The 23,175-nt window shown below is 53.8% G+C and overlaps 6 protein-coding genes across 6 annotated transcripts; 3 read left to right on the forward strand and 3 right to left on the reverse strand.

Moving 5' to 3' along the window:
• Positions 1 to 34: 34 nt before the first annotated feature.
• Positions 35 to 859, forward strand: QC761_203690 (uncharacterized protein; the record flags this gene model as incomplete). The annotated part of the gene is made up of 1 exon (XM_062876100.1): positions 35 to 859. The coding sequence occupies one exon, from the start codon at positions 35 to 37 to the stop codon at positions 857 to 859; it is 825 nt and encodes a 274-aa protein (XP_062734661.1).
• A 1,756-nt stretch (positions 860 to 2,615) lies between these two features.
• QC761_203700 (uncharacterized protein) lies at positions 2,616 to 9,585 on the forward strand. Its single transcript, XM_062876101.1, has 4 exons — positions 2,616 to 2,718; positions 2,785 to 3,007; positions 3,279 to 6,927; positions 7,016 to 9,585. Exons 3-4 carry the CDS (start codon positions 3,289 to 3,291, stop codon positions 9,497 to 9,499), a joined length of 6,123 nt encoding a protein of 2,040 aa, XP_062734662.1. The 5' UTR covers positions 2,616 to 2,718; positions 2,785 to 3,007; positions 3,279 to 3,288; the 3' UTR covers positions 9,500 to 9,585.
• Positions 9,586 to 9,881: 296 nt separating this feature from the next.
• QC761_203710 (uncharacterized protein) lies at positions 9,882 to 13,140 on the reverse strand. The gene is made up of 2 exons (XM_062876102.1): positions 11,911 to 13,140; positions 9,882 to 11,851 (listed from the first exon to the last, which is right to left on the reverse strand). The coding sequence occupies exons 1-2, from the start codon at positions 12,213 to 12,215 to the stop codon at positions 10,384 to 10,386; spliced, it is 1,773 nt and encodes a 590-aa protein (XP_062734663.1). The 5' UTR covers positions 12,216 to 13,140; the 3' UTR covers positions 9,882 to 10,383.
• A 72-nt stretch (positions 13,141 to 13,212) lies between these two features.
• Positions 13,213 to 16,124, forward strand: QC761_203720 (uncharacterized protein; the record flags this gene model as incomplete). Its single annotated transcript, XM_062876103.1, has 6 exons — positions 13,213 to 14,689; positions 14,710 to 14,944; positions 15,009 to 15,071; positions 15,144 to 15,214; positions 15,279 to 15,565; positions 15,626 to 16,124. The coding sequence occupies exons 2-6, from the start codon at positions 14,794 to 14,796 to the stop codon at positions 16,122 to 16,124; spliced, it is 1,071 nt and encodes a 356-aa protein (XP_062734664.1). The 5' UTR covers positions 13,213 to 14,689; positions 14,710 to 14,793.
• Positions 16,125 to 17,437: 1,313 nt separating this feature from the next.
• On the reverse strand, positions 17,438 to 18,540 carry QC761_203725 (uncharacterized protein; the record flags this gene model as incomplete). The annotated part of the gene is made up of 4 exons (XM_062876104.1): positions 17,438 to 17,659; positions 17,716 to 17,883; positions 17,949 to 18,010; positions 18,102 to 18,540. The coding sequence occupies 4 exons, from the start codon at positions 18,538 to 18,540 to the stop codon at positions 17,438 to 17,440; spliced, it is 891 nt and encodes a 296-aa protein (XP_062734665.1).
• A 2,416-nt stretch (positions 18,541 to 20,956) lies between these two features.
• Positions 20,957 to 22,472, reverse strand: DCR2 (Phosphatase dcr2; the record flags this gene model as incomplete). Its single annotated transcript, XM_062876105.1, has 2 exons — positions 20,957 to 22,348; positions 22,458 to 22,472. The coding sequence occupies 2 exons, from the start codon at positions 22,470 to 22,472 to the stop codon at positions 20,957 to 20,959; spliced, it is 1,407 nt and encodes a 468-aa protein (XP_062734666.1).
• Positions 22,473 to 23,175: the final 703 nt, after the last annotated feature.

Here is a 23,175-nt window from a genome sequence, read left to right on the forward strand (position 1 = left end):
CCGGGGGTATATATCTACCCTCATTTGAGACATCATGTCTTCCTCCCGATACTCGACGACAACCAGCTCAACCAACCTATCAAAATACTCCTATTCTCCAGCAGCACAGTCTAGCTATTCCTCTTCCCGCCCAGGTCAACGCCCATCTCCATTCCAACCACCCTCCCAACCAGCCCTCAAACCAACACACCTCTCCTCCCCCTTGCCAGACGACAACGACGACGACTTCTCCCTCACCATGCCAGGCATCGATCCGCTCTCCTTCTTCCTCACCCCCCCAACCCCCTCGGCCCCCTACCCACAGGACGACGACACGGCCATGCTCGACTTTGACTACTTTGACTACTCGGCCGGCATCGACGATTCTTCTTCGACCGACGTCAGGAGCGTCAGCCCCTCCAGCCTAGCAGGCTTCTCCCGCCCTGACGGCCCGCGCCCCCCTACTCCTCCTCGGGTCTCCTCCCCTGCTGTGAGCACCCCCGATTTGGAGTTTGACTACGGAAGCTTGGGAGCCAGTCCGGAAGGTGACACGCTCATGGAGGAATACTACCGCCATCGGATGGGCGGTTACGGGGGTGTCCCGCTTTTGTTGAAGGACTTTACCAATGCTGCTGGGGGGAACAAGAAGAGGGGGAAGTTTACCAAGGGGAGTGGGGGGGAGAAGCATGCGGGGCATCACCATGTCTGGAGGGAGCCGAGTCCGGATGTTTGGAGTATTGAGGAGGATCCGAGGGAGGAGGAAACGGGGGTGGTGGATGTTAAGAAGAAGGGAAAGGTGACTACTAGGGGGGGTGGGAAGGGGAAGATGGTGAAGAGGGTGAGGTTTGTTTTGCCTGGGGAGGAGGAGGGGGTTTACTGATTTGTTGTTGCATTTTGAGATGCATTTTTCTTTTCTTTTTTTTTTCTTTTTTTTTTTTCTTTTTTTTTCAATCTTTGGAATGGGATTACCCCCTTACTTAGAATATTGGGTTTGCATTAGGAGGATTTCCTTGAGTGCTTGTATGGAGGTTATCTGTTGCATTGTGTCCGGTTTTTGAACTTACTTGGTTGTCTACTGCATCTCATCCGGCTTCATTTTTCTCCTGCTTTTTCCTAACCGCATGTTTGGTGTTGGCTGGCTCTTTGGCTCTTCGGGGTAAGGGATTCTCATCATCATCCCCGTTGTAATTGCATTGATCATCATCATAGGAGGATACATTCATACAGGTTGATACCAGGTTGGCATTTTCTGATCTCCATACCTCCCATGGTTTATTTCTTGGGGGTTTTTACATCTATCTACATGTTTGCAAGATACTTTTTGCTTCGCAGCACAAAATACGAGATTCTGCAGTTTTTCCCCCTTAAGAACATGGATGTCTGTCGTATGAATTATATGTCTCAGCCCTCTGAGGGAATTATATGCCCGTGAAGAGGTCACCGAGTGTTACCTTTGCACCTGGCTTTTTGTACTAAACCATCAAGATACCTCCCCCCCTATATCTTCCGATAAGCCACCCGGAATGATGAGTTGTGCAGTGCTACATGGGCTGAGAACAAGTGTGTGTATGTGATACGGAGGTCCGGGATCAGATGAAATCTTGAATGTCGAGCTTGGATCTTGATTTTTATCAGAATTTCAGATGAACGCGATGGTGCTGTGTGTTTCCTTGGTTTTACGAGAGTGATTGTAACATATAACTCGGCCATGCTATGATTACGAAGACATCCTTTTTCTCTCCTGGTGGGGGTGGGTCTGTGTGGTGTCCTGTGGCCACCACCAACTTGTTTTGAGTGTGTACCAAGGTGAGATGGGACGGTTCACCGCGTGAAAGAGGCTTACGACTTGCGATGACTTGTGACCTTTGAATGTGATACGGGATTGGAGTGGGTGTTAGTAAGGGGAGGTGGGAGAGAGAGGGAGGCTTATCGTTATCATCGGGGTTTGTTGGTCGTCGGCAGTGGTTGCATTTATTTTTATCGCGGCAGGCCGGCGGCGGCATTTGGCTGATCCCGGCATCCGATGGTTGAGTTTGCTGGCCCCACTGCCCGCTGTCCTTGTCCTTGGTTCCCTGTCTGTGGGAACATCGCGCAAAGATCGATGGGCCCGGGAACGGAGAGCATCGGCAAGGCCCACTCGAGGATGGCTTGGAAAAGGGTTCATGCGTTGATGATGATGATGTCAGGGCCACGTTGAAAGGGTTAGACATGGGCGATGCGGGGGGGAGGGACAGTGAGATATCGGACTATAGTCGGAGAGCCTATTACTGCTCTGTGATATGTGCCAACAAGGCTGTGTGACACGGGGTCTGATAGAAGATGAGATGGGATGGCATCGATAGCTATCAGATGAAAGCGCCAATGCGCACTTGCCGAGGGAATATTCTTCAAGACATCGATGGTCTGCGAGTTTGCGCAGCTGACACGTTGGACAGGAGCTCCGGGTCATTTGACGCTGATTGGTGCATTGGCTCCCGACTGAGGTGGGTGTGGGTGTCTGCCAGACCAAGGAAAGCTCTTCTGCAAGGGTGGAGCGATGGGGCGCTGAGAGGCTGCGATTTGTTTATGTCTGAGACGATTGTTTATCTCGATTGGCCCAGCTGACGGCGGCGCTGTGTCTTGCCTTGGAGGAGCTTGCTTTGGACCGCAGGCGGCGCGGCTTTCCTTTCCATGATCCATCGATTGAATCCTCATTCCTCTGCTGTTCTTCACGCTGTCGCTGTCACTGCTGCCCCACGGGTGCTTGCTTTCCACTACCGCAGTAGACGCTGTCTCGCAGCTAACCCCGCCGTCGCCGCTTCTCAGGGTCCCCCTAAACTGCAGCGGCCCGCCAGGCCAATCCACCTGTCCTTGCTGCTTTGCACAACGTCACTGCATCTCTCCTCCGGTCAGGAACTCCCGGCGCTGCCGTTCCAGGCTCACGGCCGGCTTCACTTCTCGCCCTGCTAGGTGCGCGAATTTGAATTTCTCTTCGAGTGGCAGATGGTCAGGATGAGCTCATCAAGGTGAAAAGCGGTAAAAAGCACAGGTGGGTTGCCCTGGTTTTGTTTGTTGACTTTCCACCAAAATCGTCAGGCCCAGCTTGGGACATGCATCACCCGATTGGATAGCTGCCAGCTCCGCTTCGATAGTTCAGTTACGAGTGGATGCTTGTTTTGGCCCATCTTCCGATCAACAAAATTTATTTCTGAATCGGCTCATGTCTTGATCATTGGGGAAGACCCTGAGAGAATGCTGTCTCATCAGAGTCATAGCTGTTGTTGCTGCCATTGCTAACAAACACTCTTTCACCCCGACAGAAGCGGAATCATGACGCCGCCGGCCAAAGAAGAGGAAGAGGATCCCTCCAACACACCGATTGCTACAGCGGCGCGCCGCCATTCCACACCCGCCAAACCAACAACCACGGCAAAGACACCAAAGAGCGCACCCGCTACCTCGAACAATGCATCGACACAGAAGAAAAAGCCGGAGCCCTCGCTGCTCACGGACTTCTTCCTGGGCCGCCCCTCACCAGCCCGCCTCGCCGCAATGAAACAGCGCCGGAAGAGTATGGCAGCCGACGCTGCGCATGTACGGGAAGAGTTGCGTCAGGAGATGCGGGCCGCTGCTGTCCGGAGACTTCAACAACCCAATGGCGTAACAGACAGGGTGAAGGCCTGGCAGAAGAAGAACGCGGCCGCTATGAAGGAAGCAGGTGGACCGCCACGAGCCGAGAGCGTTGCGAGCGAACCGACCGAATTTGCTGCCAACCTCCCCCCTGAGAGCGTGACCGAAGAGGACCGAGAACGGATCAAGTGGCGGAAAAAGGCCAAGAAAAAGAAACCAAAAGACGACAAGATTGAGGTGATCGAAGACGACGACGACGACGATGATGATGGCGATGGCGAGGAGACAGAAAAGGAGCAGCAGCCATGCGGGACCAAGGCTGGTCCATCGGCATCCAAACCGATCCCGGCCAAGGACGCGCCCAAAAAGCGGATTATTAGTGACGACCACTGGATGAAGCGTAGACAGGGCAGGAGTCCGCCACGGACAGGTGCTCCGAGGACCAAAGCCGAAGGGAGCCCCACGCCAATTCCAAAGGATTTCCTCCAAAAGACAGCAAAGAACCCAACAATTCAGAGCAAAATAAAGGACTGGGCGGCGAGGGTAGAGCCACCAGATCCCGGACAGGCTCCACCGCCAATTCCACGAGTGAAGCACTACCGCCATAAATCCGGGGCGACTATAGCAGTAGAAGAGGATATTGCCAGCATGGCCGCTTCAGAGCCATCATTCCGACCCAAATCCATGTCCTCATTCGACGACGGTATTCGAGTCAAGCCTTTGAACATAAAAAAGCAAACCAACGAAACCGACGACGGGATTCGTGTCTATCCACTTCGGAAAAAAAGGGACTCTGCCGATGAAGCGTCTCAACCGAAAAAGAAGGAGCCCGACGATGACGGGATACGTGTACGCCCAACAAAAAGCGACAATGAGGAGGGTGTGCGGGTGAAATCAGCTGAAACCAAAAGCGAGTCATCTGCGCGTAGTAAAAAGAAGGAACCTGCGGACGACGGGATCCGTGTAACGCCTTCTGAGGGCAAGGAAGATGAGCCAAAGCGCACCAAGAAGAAGGATCTCGATGATGATGGGATCCGTGTGAGGCCGGTCACAGATGATGAGATGAAGCATCCCAAAAAGAAGGAACCCCCTAGCGTGGGAATGCGTCTGAAGCCGGCTGATAGCTTGAAACTGAAGCGCAGAAAGAAGAAGGCACCCGAAGACGACGGCATACGGGTGCGGCCGGTGGAGAGCAACGATGATGGCATCCGTGTAAAGCCCGTTGTCAGAGATTCATCGCACCCAGACGACGGCATCCGTGTTCAGCCGAGCGAACCATCGTCCTCTGAGGCACCCACCCGTCGAAGCAGACCTTACTCTAGTTCTGCTGAAAAGTTAAAGAGAGCGCAAAGCAAGCGAAGAGAGGAAGCTCCTGAGGATGTCATTGAGGTTATCGAAGAGGCTGAAACTGAGCTATCTGTCGAGCCGCCCCTGAAGAGGAAGAATTCCCTCCGAAACTCTAGGCGTAGAAAAAGCCAGAGTCCCCCAGCCGGCACCAAGGCTCGGTCTCGAAATGGACGAGACTCGCCGGAAGTTGTGCCCATTCCCACCTGGCCAACGGCAGAATCCGATGAGGAGTCAGACAGGGTGCCCCCCACTGTCCTTGGCAACAAGTCTTTGGCTGAAATTCCGTTCGGGTACTCGGCATTCAGCGTGCTCGATTTGCCATCGAGTGGCAATCCTGATAGGAGCATTCCCAAGAAGCCGAAGGCTCAGCGCAACCCCAGTTTCAAGGCGGTGCCAAAGGTGTTCAAGAAGGTTGTTGAAGGAGCCAAAGAGATCATCCAAGAGAGCCTCGAGCCACCACGGCCACCGCCGGCGGCTAACAAACCGGCCAGCATAGAGTCCTGGCTGAACAACACGGTTGATCCTTTTGTCCAGGCTTCGCCAACAACAGAAACAGCAACGGTCGCGGATACACAAATCAGCAGCGAACCGCCCATAAGGGAATCGCGTGAGACACTGGAACCACCGGTAAAGCCCGAAAGTCGACCAGCTGCCGAGAAGCGGCCAAAGGAAGAAGGAAAGAAGGCGAAGGAAAAAGAGGCAGCAGCACCGGCCCCTACACCATCTTCGAAAAGGCCAAAGACCCCAAAGTCAGACAGTAGCAAGGGCAAGGCAAGCTCGCAGGGCGAAGACAGCGATGCAACAGCGAAAAAGACGAAATCACCGGTCAACCAGGAGGGTCTGAAGAGGAGGCGGGCCACCAGAGGAGCTCCAGTTCCTGCGAAATCTGGAGGGAAGAAGCCTCTCAGAGAAATCCTCAAAGATGCCTTCCGCGGTGAATCGGGCGGTTACAAGCTTCCCCCTGCAGTTTATCCCAGCTGTGAGGCTTCCGAGTATGACGATGAGTACTCTGAGTACACGGAATCAGAAGTCAGCACAGAGCGCCCTGGGTCTTCCCACAAGAGGCCTATCTCGGACTACTCGTCATATTACTCGTCTAACTACGACTCACTCTTGTCTTCGGACGTGTCTGCTCAGGAGCCACCACGCAGAAGACCCCCTCCCGTCAATGGCGGCGGGCATGAATTGTCAACTATCATTTCCGAAGAGGCTAGTACCGTGAGCGCGACGGATACCATGTCCGAGATCTCTCACACCACCGTCACGCAACCCACAGCAACACCACTCACAGAAAGAACTGAGCTCTCCCGTCACCGAAGTCACAGGGGAAGCCGGAAGGGCGGGAGCTTGAAACGCCGCCTCACCAAACATTCAGACATGATATCAGTATTATCACTGCCTGACACGGGCGAAATCGTCCCGCCCAGTCGATCAAGAAGCGTGAAGTCCTCCCGCAGCCTCCACCGCAGGCCAAGCAGGGTGGACAGGGGCAGGATTGACGAGCTCCTAGACGAGTTTGCCGACGATGAATACTTTTACCAGCGCGAGCTGAAGACCTTGGTGGACGGTGTGATTCCGGTGCTATTGACACACGTCCTTCGCGGTGACAGCCTCTTTGGCCGTTCCGAGGCTGGCAGGAACAAGGCTGATGCCATGGCCAAGTCTATGGTCAACATGGGTGTTGTGCTAGAGAAACTCAAGAGCTCCCATAAGCAGGTGCCGCTCGAGAACATTTATCACCTCCTGACGTGGATGGAGGATGTATCGCCGCTTTATGACAGTTATGTTGACGTTTGGCGGCTTGGGTTTCAGGGTCTTATTATCAACCTTGCGCCCAAATTGAAGGGCATGAATGATAATGATTCGCTCTTGAACGCGCTGCCCATCAATGAGGATGGTGATATTATTGGGGAGAATGGGGAGAGGGTGGATGTGGCGTTTTTGTTGAAGAGGCCCCTGATTCGGCTCAAGTGGATGACGAAATTCCTTAGGGTAAGTTGATACTGCTATAAAGCTCTGGTCCTTTCAATTGTGAGAGGTGGGTGGGGGCGAAACTTGTTACTGATGTTGCCATGTTTAGGCTGCTGTGCTTGTCGTTAATACGTCTGACACGGAGCATCTGCTCTCGGTATTCGAGTCCCTCCAGGAAAAGGCTCGTAAGCGGCACCGAGAGGAGAATGCTCGTATCACGGACGAGGATGCAAGAAATACGGACACCACTCGTGCTCGAGACCTACGCACTCTGATGCCTCTTGATGGGGTGGGCATTGAGCAGACGCGCCAGGTCGCTGCGCTGGATGTGTTCGCGCTCGATCTGGACCATTCTACTGGGCAACGACTCGAGTGTCAAGTTGAGATGATTCACCGAGATAAACCCGATGTTCCTGCCGATAAAGGAGATGTTTTGATCAGGGAGATTGGCAACGATTCTAGATCGTGGCTACTGTTCCCACCTGTGCCCATGGCGTACATTTCTGCTCGTCCTAGCGAGACGGACCAGGCTCTGGTGGTCATGATTCGTGGAACCCACAATGGAGTGGAGTGGTATGAACTATTGAAGCTATCCACAAACAGTGAGGAGCAAATTACTTTTTGGCTGGATGTTCTGGGAAGCAGCCCCATGCCGCCACTCACTCGCCGGCGGCCAACAAGTGCTGTCATGGGCAGCACTTCGCCCAAGCCAGAAGATATTCCAGTTGGCGAACGCAAGCTTGGGTCTGATAGACCTACCACCCCTTCGCGTTACCGCCCACGAAAGGTGGTGGAGTCTCCTCCCACCTCTCCTGCTCATGATGATGCAGATGTGTCGCCTGGGCGGACACCTACCAGAGCCACATTTGCGCAGCATCACCCGCCGGAGGAGAGAGATGAGGCTCTCTGGGAGGGCCAGTCGTCCTACGACACCCCAAAAGCCTCGAGGCCGGCACCCAACACGACCCCCTTTCGCGAGGATGGCGCCCCTCCTCCGCCTATCCACCGGACTCTTAGCGAAAAGTCCAACAAGCTTGCTCCCCCGGTTGATCTCAAGGTCACTCGGGTCAAGCGCCGAGGGTCGTCGCCGCTCAAGCACGAGTACCACCCGTCCGATGTGTCGTCTGACAGCTCGACCGAGGTGAGCGAGGATTCAGAGTCTTCGTCGTCTTCCAGCGATGAGCTTGATGAGGATGAGGTGCCGGACACGATCCCTGGGTACAGCATCAAGGCCACGCCGCAGGTCGCTTCCGTCGAGACGGTGGTGTCGGATGATAATAGCATCACGCCTGATCATTCCGCTTCGCAGGTCGGGGATTCGAGCCAGGCGGCCGAGAAGCAAGAGAGGGAGGAGGGGCAGAAATTTGTGGCTTCTGTCTCGTATTGGTCTTCCAAGAAGGGGATGTGGAAGGATATTGTCAGCGGTGGCATGACGTCTATTGTTGTGCGTCCTGGTGTTATGGAGGTTCACCGGCTGAGCAAGGAGCAATCCAAGGCTTATCCTCTGCAGTCGTCGGGTACTTCAGAGGTGGACATTTCCCACCAGGACGCTGGGAGCAGCGCCCCGCTTATCGCGCTGATTCTTACGCCGGTGGTTATGATCCGCCGCAGCACGGCGCTGGATCTGGAAGTCAGGAGTGTGGCTTCGCCCGAGTCGAGGCTCAAGACTGACAGCACGATGTATCGGTTCCGCGCTGGGACGCAGACGGAAGCGCACAGTTTGTATGAGGCGGTTCACTTGAGCAGGTTGAATAATGCTAGGTACATTCAGCTTGCCGAAGAGGCAAGAGTCAGATCGTTCGGTACGGCGACGGGGGTTCCCGGGGAGGGGAGTGCGGATGGGGACGGGAGCAGCAGGAGACGGAGCTGGTTCGGGAGGAAGAATTCTTACCGGGCGAGCACGCGGGCGCCGAGCGTGTCGCAGCATAGCATGTCGAGCACCATCTCGGCGGGGAGCTTTTTGAGGAGGCTGCTGGGAGGGGGGAACAATACCTTTAATATTGAGGAGTCGACGTTGGATAAGCCGCCTAGGATGAGCACGGGCACTGTTGGGTACTCGTCTGGTGCTTCTTCCGGGGAGGGGGCGAGCACGCCGCCCAGGAGCGTCAACATGTCGTTGTCGGGGTCTGCCTCCCGGGCGTGGTCGACGGGGTTGGCGAAACCTTTCAGTCCTGATCAGCCGTTGGAGATTCGCTGCCATCTTAATGTGCAGAATAATCGGTGGTTGGACAAGGGGGATTGCATCCTGCATATCTCGCGCCCGCCTCCGGGAGTCAGGCAGGAGCTTTCGCTTTATCACGGGTTGGAGAAGAGGATCATTGTTACGCATGCGAGCAAGAAGGTGGGGGACAAGCCGTTGATACTGCTGGATGCGGTGCTGGGGAGCAAGTGCTTCAGTCTTTTGGGGAGCAAGGGGGTGATGTGCTCTGTGTGGGAGGACTTGAGGGATGAGGAGGGGAATGTGGGTGTTGCGCCGAGGATGGGGGGTGTGAGCGGACGGGTGACGAAGTGGTGTTTTCAGTGTAGGAATAGTCAGCAGGCGGATTGGATCATGTGGCTCGTCACGGCTGAGGTGGAGGGGTTGGTTGTTTAGGGGGTGGCGGGCCCTTTTGCCTCTGGGGGTGGTAAAGGGAGTACGAACAAGGAAAGGGGGAGTGTGGATGGGGCGAGCTTGGGGAGGAGTAGTAGCAGTGGTGGGGGCGGTGGGAGCATAACGCTTGTGGGGAGTGGAGGGGGGAGTAGTGGTATTACCCTTGTTGGGAGTGGGAGTGGGAATAGTTTGGGGAGGAGGGTTAGTTTGAGCCGGAGTAGGAGTGGGAGTAGGAGTAACAAGGGGAGGGAGGTGTTGCTGATGGGGATGGAGAGGTTGAGGGGGGTTAATAGATGGAGTGTGAATTGGTGAAAGTTAATTACATATTATGGGGTGGGGGAGGGTTTACTTGTTTATGATCCTGTTATTCGAAAGGGGGGGAGGAGGCATGCGTGCATGGTGGGTGTGTTTGGAGGGGGTTTATTATGGATTTTTGGGATACCCACACACAGGCAGTCATGAAAGCATTAGGAGGAGGGGGGCGCGGTCAGGGTTTCTCTATTTAGTTTGATGGGCATTGCATGCGTGGCTTACATGAACATACCCGAATTTTGAAAAAAGTTTTTCTTGTATTTTGAGGGTTAAGTTTTGCTAGATGTAAGATGGTTGTGATTGTGATTGGGCAAAGTATGGAGGGTAGTTGAGGTAGTCATGAAGTTGAGACGATGATCGAAGTGTTCAAAGTGTCTGAAATACCTTTTATCGTCTCTCATATTCAAAGGGACAAGGCACCGAACAGTTGAAGACAAATAATACCAAGATCTCACTTGCTCAACGAGAACTGATTAACCTGGTCAAAATTACCATCACACACCACACCATGGCTATTGATTACATTACATGACAGGGCATCTCTGTCTGCTTTTCCTGCATCTCAGTCCCCCCCTTCACCACCAAATACTAGCCTTGCACATCCTCCCATCCGTCTGCTCATTCACCTTCCACCTCTCACTCCCCACCGCGTTCCTCGCGTAAAAGAACCCCTCGGGGTCATACCTCAGCTTGATGGCCATCAACCTCGCGTAATTAGTCCCAAAGAACTCCCTCTGGAACCTCGGCTGCTGGAAGTCGGCCTCGTTCATGTACGCGCCCGAGTTGGGGGTGATGCTCTCAATCGCGGGCATGATGTCCTCGGTCATGAGCTTCTGGTTGGCAATCATGTCGTTCCACTTGGCAGGGTCGAAGCTCCAATCGGTGGTCAGAGTGGCGTGGACGAGCGTCTTTCTCCAGGCGGGGAGGACGGCGTTGGCCGAGTTGCCGCCAAAGGAGGAGACGTCGGTGCCGACGCCGATGAAGGTGACGCCCTTCTCGGCGATGTAGCGCGAGGTCTGGGAGAGCTTGGCGGGGGTCTTGGTGAAGGTGTCGCGGGGGATGAGGCGGCCGCCGTACTGGGCGATGCCGATCTGAATGGCGCCGATGGGGAGGGGGCCAAAGTATTGGTCGTAGTGGTCGTAGTAGTTGACCGACTGGGAGTAGGCCGCGTTGAAGTTGACGCCGAGGGAGGTGAGGTTGGCGAGGAAGGGGGCCATGATGGTCTCGACTTGGGCGGCGGTCTTGTTGTAGGCGGTGACAGGGGCGATCATGAAGAAGTTGGAGGTGAAGTAGTAGACCACCATGGTGCCGGCGTCGACCATGGCGGGGAGGGCGGCGTGGAAGGCGTCGATGCCCTTGTAGAAGGTCTCGGTGGGATTGTTGGCGGCGAAGAAGGAGACGGTGGCACCGCCGACGTAGCTGTCGGGGAAGGTCTTGAGGGTGACGCTGACGACGACGCCGTAGTTGCCAGGGCCACCACCGGAGAGAGCCCAGTAGAGGTCCGAGTTTCTGGTACGGGACGCGGTGAGGAGCTGGCCAGAGGCGGTGACGACCTCCCACTCGAGGGTGTTATCGGCGGAGAGACCGAAAGATGTGCTCAGGGCGGAGTGACCACCACCCTGTGTATAGCCACCAGCAGGGCCGACAGTAGGACATTCACCACCGACAACGATCTGGTTGACCTTGAGGCCTTCGTTGAGGAGGTCAAAGCCTTGGACACCGGCTCCGATCTTGACGGCAGTACCCTTGTAGTACTTGTCATTGTAGTTCTTCCACTCAATGCTCTTCATCTTGTGGGTCCAGACAGACAGAGCACCGGCACCGGTAGACCGGGCAAGGTAGTCATGACCAGTGTTGCGGACGACGAAGCGGATGTTCTTTCTCCTGGCAAAGTTGACGGTAGCAATGATGTCCTGAGCAGTCTCAGCAGCGACTGCATATCTGACATAGTTGCCCAGTGTGCACGGCTTGCCCTGAGCAGTGAAGGGGTCACAGCTCTGGTTGGCAAAGAAAGGGGCCATGATGGAAGCCGAGTCATTCATGCTGCCAGGGGTGTCAGCAGCGTCAGCAGCACGGTGGTTATTATTGGACGATCGACTTACTGAATGTCGGGCATCTGCCAGCCATCACGCAATTGTTGACATCTGACGGGGTCGTAGTTGGGATCATGGCAGGCCTGGGCGAGTGGGACCGTGGCGATCAGCTTTCCACCGACGGTCTGGTTGAAGTTGTTCCACTCGTTGGTAGAGGGCCAGCACGAGTCGCCTGGGAAGCACTTGCACCGAGGGCCGAAGAGGAAGGATTCCAGAGAAAAGGTGGCCGAGTTGGGGTCCAGGCCGAGGATGGTGTCGTCCTGGGCCAAGGTGCCGGCAGCCAAGAGGCCAGCGGCAAGGAAGATGGACTTCATGTTGTTGTTTTTGGTGGAGGAAACGAATGGACAGAGGTGGCAGTCAATCGGGAATTAAAGAAAGACAGAAGTGACTGAAGTGGGGGGAGGCGAAGATCTCCTGAGGGAGAAAACATGTTGTAGGAGGACAGCAAGCCAGCCATCAAGTCAAGACTTTTAAAGAGATTTTCCACCTACAATGGAGCTCGTAAATCACGGCCGGGCTATCGGGACAGTCCGCGAAAGGGGTTAGTAATTCGTAGACTGGAGAATGATTCATCTGTTGGTCTGAATTCGTGGGGAAAAGGCCTGAGGTGTGTCGGGGTGCCATGGAGAACGCATGGACCAAATCTCGGCCAGCTGCTTCTCTGACGGGGGGCCATGGCTGGGGTCAGTGTTGGTTCCGACTTGGCTTGATCTCTGCTAGTTTGCGCTCGATGTTTATACTATCAGGCTTCGTGATTGTCAAGACGTCAAACTACCTCGCAGCTGAGAATGTCTGGAGTGTAGATTAGAGACGGGTGCGATACTGAGGCGAGCTGCATGCTTGAAAGGGAGGGTGTTCGGTTACACGTTGGATGCCACATGGCAAATGGGTGAGATGAACCATGAACCAACAAGCTCAGGCACGACCAGATCTTGGGGACCCTGCGGTGCTTTCATCAACCGAGGCCTCGGCACATTCCGCTGTAGCTGCAATCCGTAATCATATAACGAGCCCGCTGCCCACTTCTTTTGTGATGAATCGCATTTTGTTAGGGCCAGCAAAAAATGTTGGGCTGCGGCTTCCTCGGAAACCGGAAAGTCTTATCGTGACCTTGTCGTCAAGGACAAGGCTATTGTTTTACAACGTGGATCAAAAAATAGACACAGTTTCTTCCAAGACGCTGGTGTCGACCCCCACACAGTAGCGATAGACTTTTCTTTTTCTGCGCGCTGAAGAGACTGGCCAAGGGTCGTCATTATGCGAGGGATGAGGATGAATAAGATTGGTGTGCCTACCCAGGGTTGATAGTGGGAAAGACCGGCCCCCACTCAATGACCCTGGTTTTCTACGTAGCTTTGTTTCCGCCTGGATCGTGGAGCGCCCGGGGACACTTGGGGGCCGTTCCTAGCCTCGCTAGCCTCAGCCGCAAGGGTTCTTCTGTTTGCCAAACAGCGCGATCCAACGTCGTCCATATCACGTCACACATGATATTGCAACCTGCGGTGCCAGACACTCGAGAAAAAGCAAGCGTCAACCAGAGAAAGACACTGTTCAAGATTCGAGGAGAATGCCTCTCTCTTATCAGCAATGCTCTCCCTGCCTTCAATAGTTCACAATATGCAGCCAAATCACCCAGCAGTCACCCAGTCACCCAGTCACCCAGTTTGGTGAGAGACAGGGAAGGGCCCACCATCTTGCAGTTTGCCGGGGGCAGACTCAAATCTAACCATGCATCATCCCCGGAGCGAGCGCCGCACCTGGAAACGAACCCCGCAGTTGCCCGCCCTTCTCGTCCGCCAACACCAACGGCGTCGTGAGCGTCCAATCCACTCTGATCGTGGCAGCTCATCGCCATCATCCAAAGTGGAGGCCCGAGGCGACGATCCCGCCTTCCTGAAGGGGGCACTTCCCCTCGGCCACCTTCCCGGATGAGAGATTTTTGATTAATAGCCCTAATTTGGGGGCGTCAAGCCCGAGCCTGCTAGTTGCTGCTGAGAGGAAGGAAGAGGTAAGGGGCAGAAGAGACAGAAGGAAGGGGCCGAAGAGACAGAAGGAAGGGGCAGAAGGACACTCCCACCGCCGGCACTTCAAAAAGATTCGCTACCATACCATGGAAACCCTGACTCGAACACAAAAGAAGACGAGACGATCGGATGGATGATCCCGTGACATTCTTCTCAACCTCCATGGGCCAATCCTGTGATAGAAACTCGGTGTACTCCACTGATCACAACAACAGTGTGCCAATCGCATCAACTGTGGCAGCCAAGCAGCCATGCTCACTGTTTCTCGGAGAAAAACATCCCCCCGTGATTCCCTACATGCACATCCCGCGCAGTGGTATCTAAGGTGGCTCTCCTTGATCTTCGTGACCTTGAAGAGCCCAGCGTGTGGCGCGCCCTCGGCCAACGCACCGATTGGTGAATAGACAAACACCCCCAGAGCAAGAGACCCGAAACCCCTGCCAAGTGACCGACTTCTCTTTTCCAGAGAGCATGATGCAACGCTTTCTGCATGGTTTCTGGATTCGATTCGGGCCTGCCGTTACAACAGTGGCAGAATTCCCTGCCCGCTTGCTGCGTTGCCATTGACCTTTCTCCTAAACCTGCTACCTAGCATAGATTGTATAGGTCCAAGGGGGCGTCAATATTCGTCTCTGATACAGAGAAACATGCACATACCACCTCGAGGATAGCACGGCTTGTACAGTGTATATCCCTCCTCCTGCCTCCCCCGAGACGTCGTGGGTTTCGAGGGCCTCGTCTGAACTTTCGTCTCGTCTCGTCTCGTCTCGTCTCGTCTCGTCTCGTCTCTGGTTCTCGACGCTCTCCGTCCGACGTGCAGATCAACCACCATCTCTGGTCTCGAACCCTCCCGAAATCGTCAGTCAACATGGGCTGGACATTCAACACCAGGGACCCGGATGCCCCTACCATTGGACCGTTGATCACTGGAGTTTCAGCTGCTCTCACCTTTGTCTCTCTCGTGACGGTATGTCTCCGGGTCTATGTGCGGGCTGCCATGATCAAAGCCTTCGGTGTCGGTAAGACTCCCACGCGAGATTTGGGTGTGTCGATATCGCCTCTAACCTAGTTGTCCACTCACAGATGACTACCTAATTCTCATCACTTGGGTGTGTGCGGGTGGCTTTGCCGTCGTCACCATTGTTCGTGAGTATCCTCGAAGAAGAAACACCAAGCAGCGAAGAAGAAAAGAAAAGCACTAACATCTCGGCTGTCCAGAAACAAAATGGGGCCTTGGTCTACGGAACATTGATGACTTGCCCCCCGAAAATATTTATAACTTTGGGCTTGTCAGTGTGCCACCATCAACCTAGCAAAGAAAATCATCATGAGGCTAACCGCCATCACCAACAGATTCAATACATGGGCGCACCATTCTACATCAGCAGTATCTTGGGCTTCAAACTAGCCCTGCTGTTCTCCTACCTTCGCTTCATCCCCAAGGGTATCTACCGATACATGACCATTGGCGTCATCGTCGCCTGCTGTCTCTTCCACCTTTCTTTTCTCATCGTTCAGATCAACCTCTGCCAGCCAATCGCTTTACAATGGGACCCAACCATCACAGAAGGATCCTGCATCAAGGGAGTGCCCTTCTACACCAGCATGGCCTCCCTCACCATCGTCTTTGACGTTATTGTGTAAGGCCCTCTTCCCTCCAACCCAGCCTAGACCCGTCACTGACTGTTTTTCCCCTGTAGTATGCTCACCCCCTTCCCCGTCCTCGTCAAATCCCGCATCCAAAACCGCAAAAAGCTCGTCCTCCTCGGCCTCTTTGGTCTCGGCCTCTTCATCACCGTCATCCAAATCATCCGCATCCAAACCGTCAAGCAACTGGCCAACTACCTCGACTCGGCCCCGTTGATCCTCTGGTCCGCCGTGGAAAACAATCTCGGTATCATCGTCGCCAACGTGCCCACCCTCGCCCCGCTGGTCAAGTACTACAATGAGAAATCCACCGGTGGAGGAAGTGGTCTCCGCTCCAAGAAGACTGGTTACGCCTCCCAGGACGTCGGCTCGAGATATGCGATGAGGACGTGGAAGAGCAACAGGTCCAAGGCGTTGGAATTGGGCAGTGTGCATGATGCTACGGAAGGAAGTTTTGAGGGGCATGTGATGAAGGGGAATACCAGCACCGAGATGATTTTGGATCATGAGGGGATTACGAAGAAGGTGGAGGTTGTTATTACTCGCAACTAGGGGACTGACTACTCGGGGGGGGTGTTGCTGCATATACTGACGAGGGGGAGGGAAAATGCAATGACGAGGATATGTGTGCATGACTTGGACTGGATTGTTAAAGAAAATTCTAGTTATGGCTGTTTGGTGTGTTTTCGCTTCAGGATAGAGAGGGCACCGGTCCCTGTAATACATACACAGAGTGGTGTACGATAACTTCTCCAATGGTCATCATGACGGTTCTAGTGGTGGTCTAATGAGAGACGTGGTGATGGCCTTGACACTAAATGCCGCACAGGTGGTGGGCACATGGCACTGTTGTCTTATAGCACAGGACATCTATTTTGACGAGATGATAACAGGTAATCCAATACCAAGGCATGACGAGTCGCAAAGTAAACAACACATTATTCATCAAGAATCACAGCAATCGTCGGTCAAATATGACATTTATTAGACCAGATATCTACGAGTCTCGCGGGTCCCCTGACCTATCGTAGATTCGTCGCCTCATTAAAACCTTCCTGTGCTTTTTTCTTCACGGGTCAAGGAAAAAGAGCGGCCACCACGATCGTCCAGTCGGTCATCTTTCCACCCAGTCCACCTCGGGTAGCCCTCCATAGTATGTATATACACTCCAAAACAAAAACCAAATTACATGATAACCAGCGTTTCCAAACCGAGACTGTATAGGTATCATTGTTGTATGTTTGATGTCGTTTCTGTGTCGTTTCCATATCATTTCCGTGTCGTTTCCACATCATTTCCATGTCGTTTCCAAGACTCCAAAATTTCGACGGGGGGTATCATGCAAGTAAATCCAACGCTGTCCTCTTTCCAAAGAACAAAAGCCCAAAAACAAAAAAGATCCTCCCCTCAGACTGGGGGTGGTCAATGAAATGAGCCAAGATAGCCTCATTTTTGCGTGAGATCAGCCAAAACGGCCCTCCGTCTCATGGGATGAAGGGTGTATTTTTGAGCCTTTTTTGGCTGTTGGAAAGTGGTAACATTTGGTTTTTTTTCTTTTTTTTTTTTTTTTTTTTTGGAGGTGAGGATGTTGTGTGGGTGTCCGGTGACGGTTGTGGCCTGGGTGAGGGTGACCTGGATGATGGTGAAGGTTGTGGCTCTGTGGCTACTAACCTTGCCAAGATATCGGCCGAAAAAACTACCAGCGGTCTCATGAACCGGTGAGATGAGATACATCGTGTGGGCCGTGGGATGAGCCGAAGGTCTGGGTCCGTGGGATGAGTCAAAGATGAGGGTCATCTCGTCTCATCTCATCTCACCGACCACCCTGTTCATATCCGTCCATGGAAAGCCAGTCCGCGTTTGGATCAGATGCCCTCCAGGACCCCAAGACCATAAAGATCAGATGTCCCCATCTGCTCCTCAAAATGACTTGCCACTGGCGCCTGGAGATCCTCCAGCCCCAAACTCAAGTCCACAGACTCCTCACCCGCCTGCGCAAGCTGCTCCCCCTCAACTCCTCCAAAATTCCCGCTTGAGAGCCCTGGGTCAACCGCTCCCAAACCCCGGGGCCACAACGTCGTCCTCCACTTGAGCGAGCTGCTGCCCGCCAGGTTGTTGCCCGCTTGCTAACCACCTCTTCAACCCGCGCTCTCCTCGCGTTTTGCTCGGCAATGGCGGCCTTCCTCTTCTCTTGCCCAATCGTTTTCTTCGCCGCCGTCGGATATCTCCTCCTCCCCCAATCTGTGAGCTTGTCCCAAGCCAGAGGCTTATCCCCTTCGGCTTGAGCTTTCGCGTGTAGCTCCATTGCCATGACGAGTTTCTCTATACACACATGTGATCAGCACACAACCGGGGATAGCAAGGGGGGCTACGTACTGTGCTCCTGGTGGAGGGGTAGAGGTTAAAGGCGAGGGGCGGGCTAGTTGAGAGAGTGGGATCTAGACATCATATTAGTATGAATAAATGAGCCCGGATGAAAAAAAAAAAAAAAACATGGGCGTTTGTAAACGAGTAACCACGTTTGCCAACGCTGGCCTGTTGGGAGAGGAGACGAGGGGACAAATCGTTGAAGACATTCGCAAGCCCTCAATATGTTTTGAAAAAGAGTATAAGCAGACGTGATGATAGAATCGATGAAGGTATTTGCAAATTTCAGGAACGGAATCCCAAAGCTATTCGTAAGCCCCCGCCTTGACCGTTGAAATAAAGGCACAAGCAAATGTAGGAACAAGGTCCCCAGAGCCATTGCAGATGCTTTAAAATCAAAACTATAAGGCGAGCAGATGTAGGAAGAAAACAGTAAAGGCATCTGAAAACGCTTGAACAAACAGAAAAAGAGATAAAGGAAAGTAAGAAGAGGAATTAGTAATGGGGAAAGATAACTTACATGCTTGCTGGACACCGCCAGCAGGAAGATTACCCAGCGCGAGGCGGGGAGGGGTTGCTGATAAGTCACGAAACTTTGCATCGTCCTCTTTGGCTTCTATTTTCTTGGGCGTTCAGTGTGCTGGTGCTGTTGCTGTTGCTGTTGCAATTCCTATCTCTTGAGGATTCAACTTGCTGGCGCAATGAGAACACCTGCCTGCCCTAGGACTACCCCTAGAACCACCCGGAGAGCGCTGAACCTACCTACCCTTTGTACCACTTAGAAGCGTAATGGACTTCCTCACCTGTCCACCGTCCTGGTAATTGCGAACAAGCACCGCCAGCTCATTTAAAACTTATTTCCCATTTTCCACCTGACACTCAGTCACTATTAGCGCGTTAATTCGATATCCTGGAAAACCCCCGAATCCGATTGTCCATCTCGCTCAGAAAATCAAAGAACCAACAACCAAAAGCCAGCATTTCCAACCCGACGACTGCAACCACGCCATCACTCACCTATCAACCCTCTGCTATTCACACGGACATCGAAATCGAGACTTTCATCATCTCTATCGCCATCTCCGTCCCCAAAAAATATCACACACCGAAGCAATCACCGTCGATTACGATCCCGACCGCAAACCTCACCCCCAGCATTCCAAACCCGACGACGATCTCAACACTACTCGCCAGAAGCACCCCTTGATCGACATCGCTAACGAAGAGATATCAGTATCATTGTCACCTCTCCCATCATCACCTCTACCACCCTCTTTCCCCTTCCCGGCCGACCCTGCTACCTAGGTAGATATCTCCCTTACAACCAACGCCACCCCCGCAGCCACATCCCTGGCCCTCAGCATCTACATACAACGCGAACTCCACCACAGCATCTACCTCTACTCGCCGCCCGAGTAGGAGGGGGAGGAAGGAATATCCAAAAAGGAAAGGCCTGATTCCCCCGCCAACGTCAATCCGCGCAGTCGCTGGTCCCCCTTTCCCGTGCGCGCACGGTCGCTTGGCTGGCCTATACGTTCACAAGATCCCAAGCATCGCGAAGGGGGTGTTATGGTGATGAAGGGGTTTTTTTTTCTTTCTATTTTTTGGGGAAAATATGCGAAAATGACACTGTTTTTGGGTGTTGCCTTGTGGAATATGGGTTTTACGCGGGAAAAGCAGGGGTTGCAGCACCCCTTTTTCGTGCATATGCAGAGGATCGTGAAGCAAACAAATCAGGGGTTGCTTTTGCTTGGGAACTTGAGAAGAGCGAGATATATCATTTCTGGTCATAAAAACACAGGGAAATGCTCTTTGGACGGGAAATCGTCGGAAACATTGAAATTGACGGATTTATCGTCTGTTCCTCGTTGCAAAAATGTCATTTTCGTAGAATTTTCATGATTTTATATGCTGTCAAATCATCAATATCAAGCGCTGGTCTCTCAGCCTCTCCAAAACGCGCTCCCAGTACTAAAATACGCTCTCAGCACTTAAATGCGCTCTCAATACCAAAACGCGCTTCCAATCCGTCAGACGTTGTCAGTGCCCCTGAAACTTGATTCACCGCCCTCCCCACCCGCCATCACCTGTCAAAAGCTCAGCTGCCCCAAAACCGCTGTCATTTGTACACAATATGTAATGTCTCGCCCCGTTACGTAGGTACACTCCCCACGGCAGTCGTCCTCAGCCCTGCATGGGCGCCACGACCTTCCCCCCATCGACAATAATCAGCTCGTCAATCTTCTTGCCCACATCCTCCCCCCATTCTGACCTCTTCCACGTCGTGATCCTCGCCTCGTTGGTGTTGAAATCGAATATCCTGATCTTTCGGTGAAACCCACCGTAACCGGCGTACCCGCCAAAGCCAGTCGCGCCAGCGTAGCACATCCACAGTGCGGGCTTAGGCTGCTGGCCCTCGGCGTTGATGGATTTCAGGCCGCAGTACTCGTTCACGTGGTCACTGCCAAAGCGGGTTAGCACCAACTAACCTTGTTACCGTGGTAGGTTCAAGGCTGGAACAGGGCGGAACGGCTGTTCGGACGGGGTGGGCCGTGGAGCTGAGCGCTTGGCGAAGCCTCACGAGCACAGGCTCCGGACCCAGTGACCCAGAACGCCTTGGGCATGCAAGCCTCAGGCTGGACTGGAGAGAGGCTGGGCCACGCGTCAACAGAGCCCGCCAACTGCCCCATGAATGGCTTAGACTGGATATGGAGGACACGCCATCACTCAACGACAGAGCCACCAACTATCCATTAGAGACTTCAGACTGGTCATGGATGCGCCACACCAGTTGATACGACAGAGCCCACCAGCTGGCCACGAAAGACCGACACAAACTGACAGTGAAAGACACCTCGCCAGTTGAGGACAGGGCCCACCAGCTGGCCACCCAAGACCCAAATCGGCCATGAAAGATAACCGCACCACTCGGCATGGTCTATCTCACACCTCGCCCTCCCCAAGCCCAACCCATCCCTCTTCCAGCAAGCCAACACATCAAATGAACAAGGTATCACTTACTGCCCACAACTAACCATCATCACCCCCTCCTCAACCAACGCCCCGTAGAACCCCGAATTATACGCCGGCGCCGTACTCGCCTCCCTCATCCACTCCCCCACAATCGTCAGATTCATATCCCTATACTCCGGAATCGGAATATGAATAAACGCAACATCCATATGATGCTTCCTGTACTCCTTATGCGCCTTCTTCAACCCCTTCGCCGTCTGCCGAAACCAATCGATCTGGTTCTGCTTCAACCAGTCATACCCATGGTACTTCCTCTCGTTCGGACTATACGCGTGCGTGTCAAGCAGATAGACCGTGATGGCTGAATGCCCCGAGCTCCCCTGGGCGAGCACTTCGATGTAATAGTTCCCCACACCGTCGACATCCACTGGTCCGGCCTTGGAGAGGGAATACGGCAACGCCTCGATCAGCTCCATCTGCGCAGCCCTCGACATCGACCCCTCGTCGTCGTGGTTGCCAAAGATGGAAACATACGGGATCTTGTGCTTGATCAACAGCTGGGCGTACTTGAAGATGGCCGACTGCGTGTCGGGCGACGTCTCCCCGTTAACCTGATCCCCCGACAGCACCACCAGATCAGGCCTTTCTTCTTCGATAACCCTCTCGATAAAATCAATCGTCCTCGTGTCCGCCTCGCACTTGCCCCCATGCTTCTCATCCCACCCACCAGGCAGGCTATCCCTGCACTTCCCCACCCCCGTCGAAAAGTGAATATCAGCCAACTGCATGATTTTATACCGTCCATTATCCCTCACCCGAGGCACAGGCTTGGTGATCTCGACCGGCGCCCCCCTCCGAACAGTGATGTGCGCAGCGTGGAACTTCCTCCCTCCGTCGAGAAGCAAAGCCGTCGAACCAGTCAGCATCCACCCGGCCCTCGCCTCGATGGCATCGTCCCCGAAAAGAACATCAACCGCCGTGACGGCCGATTTCGAGTCTGATACCCCCCGTTTGGAGGAGCGCTTGATCCAGAGGCCGCCGGGGCGGGACTCCCACTTCTCTTCCGAGTCTGAGTTCTCGGACGACTTGGAAGGGTTGAGTCTCCCGACTGTTACGTCGATGACGACCTTGTCTTCTGAGGTCAACTCCTCTTCTCGCTTACGCTGGACGTGGAGGTAGGCGCTGCTGAGCACCGACTGTTTGAGATACAAATCCTTCTCTACCCTGTGCCATTTTTTGGGATCAAGCTTGCAGCTTGAGAAGGGATTTAGAGAGGAGCAAGTGGTGAGGGTGATGTCCGTGATGACGGAGCCGTGGTGGTGCGTGGGGAGATAGGTGTGGATTGCGTTTGGCAAGACGCGGTAGTGCCGGTCAAGGAAGAAGATGACGATGAAGGTGAAGATGGCGGCCGTGGAAGTTTGGACTATTGTTCGGACCTGGGAGAGGGGGTTAGCGGCGGGTCGGCAAGCCGGTGGTAGGACGTGTATGCAGGGTAAATGAGATCACAGCCAAGCTAGGCAGAGAACAAAAGAGAAGAGCACATACAATTCGTCGTGTCATTGTGGCTGTTGGATTTCTGTACTGAAAAAAAAAAAAAAAAAAGCCAAAAGCTAAAGTGTTGGAAAGGTCTGCAACTGTATCGATAGGTCTGGCCTATGGACTTGTAGACAGAGCTTCCCCCCCCCTCGGGTATTATGTGTTATATACTGGATGTATCGCTTTCGTCCGTCAGATCGATCCAAGATATTTCTACCTCGACGCAAAGACGAACTTGCAGGAAAAAAGATCTGGGACCGGCCGCGCAGCAGCAGCAGCGTCGTGGAGGGTGGACAGCAGCAGCAGCAGTGGTCGAGGGTCTATGCCCATCTTTCTACCATGCCGGTCGCGCCACACACAAAGAAGAACCCTCAAGCTTCCTCTCTTTTTTTCTCTCTTTCTCTCTTTCTCTCTCTTTCTCTCTCTCTCTCTCTCTCTCTCTCTCTTTCTCTCTCTCTCTATCTCTCTCTCTGCATTTACCGATCTTGATCGTCGTCGCCGTCGCCGTCGCTCGAGGTTCGGTCTCTGTGGGTATGCCGAATGTCGAATTCGTTGGACGCAGCAAGGAGAGTGATGGACTCGCTTATTAACCCGTTGGAAATGCTCTCGAGCGCGTGTGATGCGAAGCGTAAGGGTGAGCCACGAAAGCTAATGTCGTCGGCGTTGCAATGATAGCAATGAAGCTCTAGGTACCTCGATGGGTAGGTCGTTGAACGTGGTGCTGGCA

The sequence above is a fragment of the Podospora bellae-mahoneyi genome, chromosome 2 (assembly GCF_035222275.1).
Source record: "Podospora bellae-mahoneyi strain CBS 112042 chromosome 2, whole genome shotgun sequence".
NCBI lineage: Eukaryota > Fungi > Ascomycota > Sordariomycetes > Sordariales > Podosporaceae > Podospora > Podospora bellae-mahoneyi.

Bases quoted from the DNA above. Each gene is read 5' to 3' on its own strand.
- QC761_203700 (XM_062876101.1), top strand. From the start codon at position 3,289: ATGACGCCGCCGGCCAAAGAAGAGGAAGAGGATCCCTCCAACACACCG. The intron at 6,928-7,015 runs GTAAGTTGATAC...TGCCATGTTTAG, and splicing joins GGATGACGAAATTCCTTAGG to GCTGCTGTGCTTGTCGTTAA.
- QC761_203710 (XM_062876102.1), bottom strand. From the start codon at position 12,215: ATGAAGTCCATCTTCCTTGCCGCTGGCCTCTTGGCTGCCGGCACCTTG. The intron at 11,852-11,910 runs GTAAGTCGATCG...CACCCCTGGCAG, and splicing joins TGGCAGATGCCCGACATTCA to CATGAATGACTCGGCTTCCA.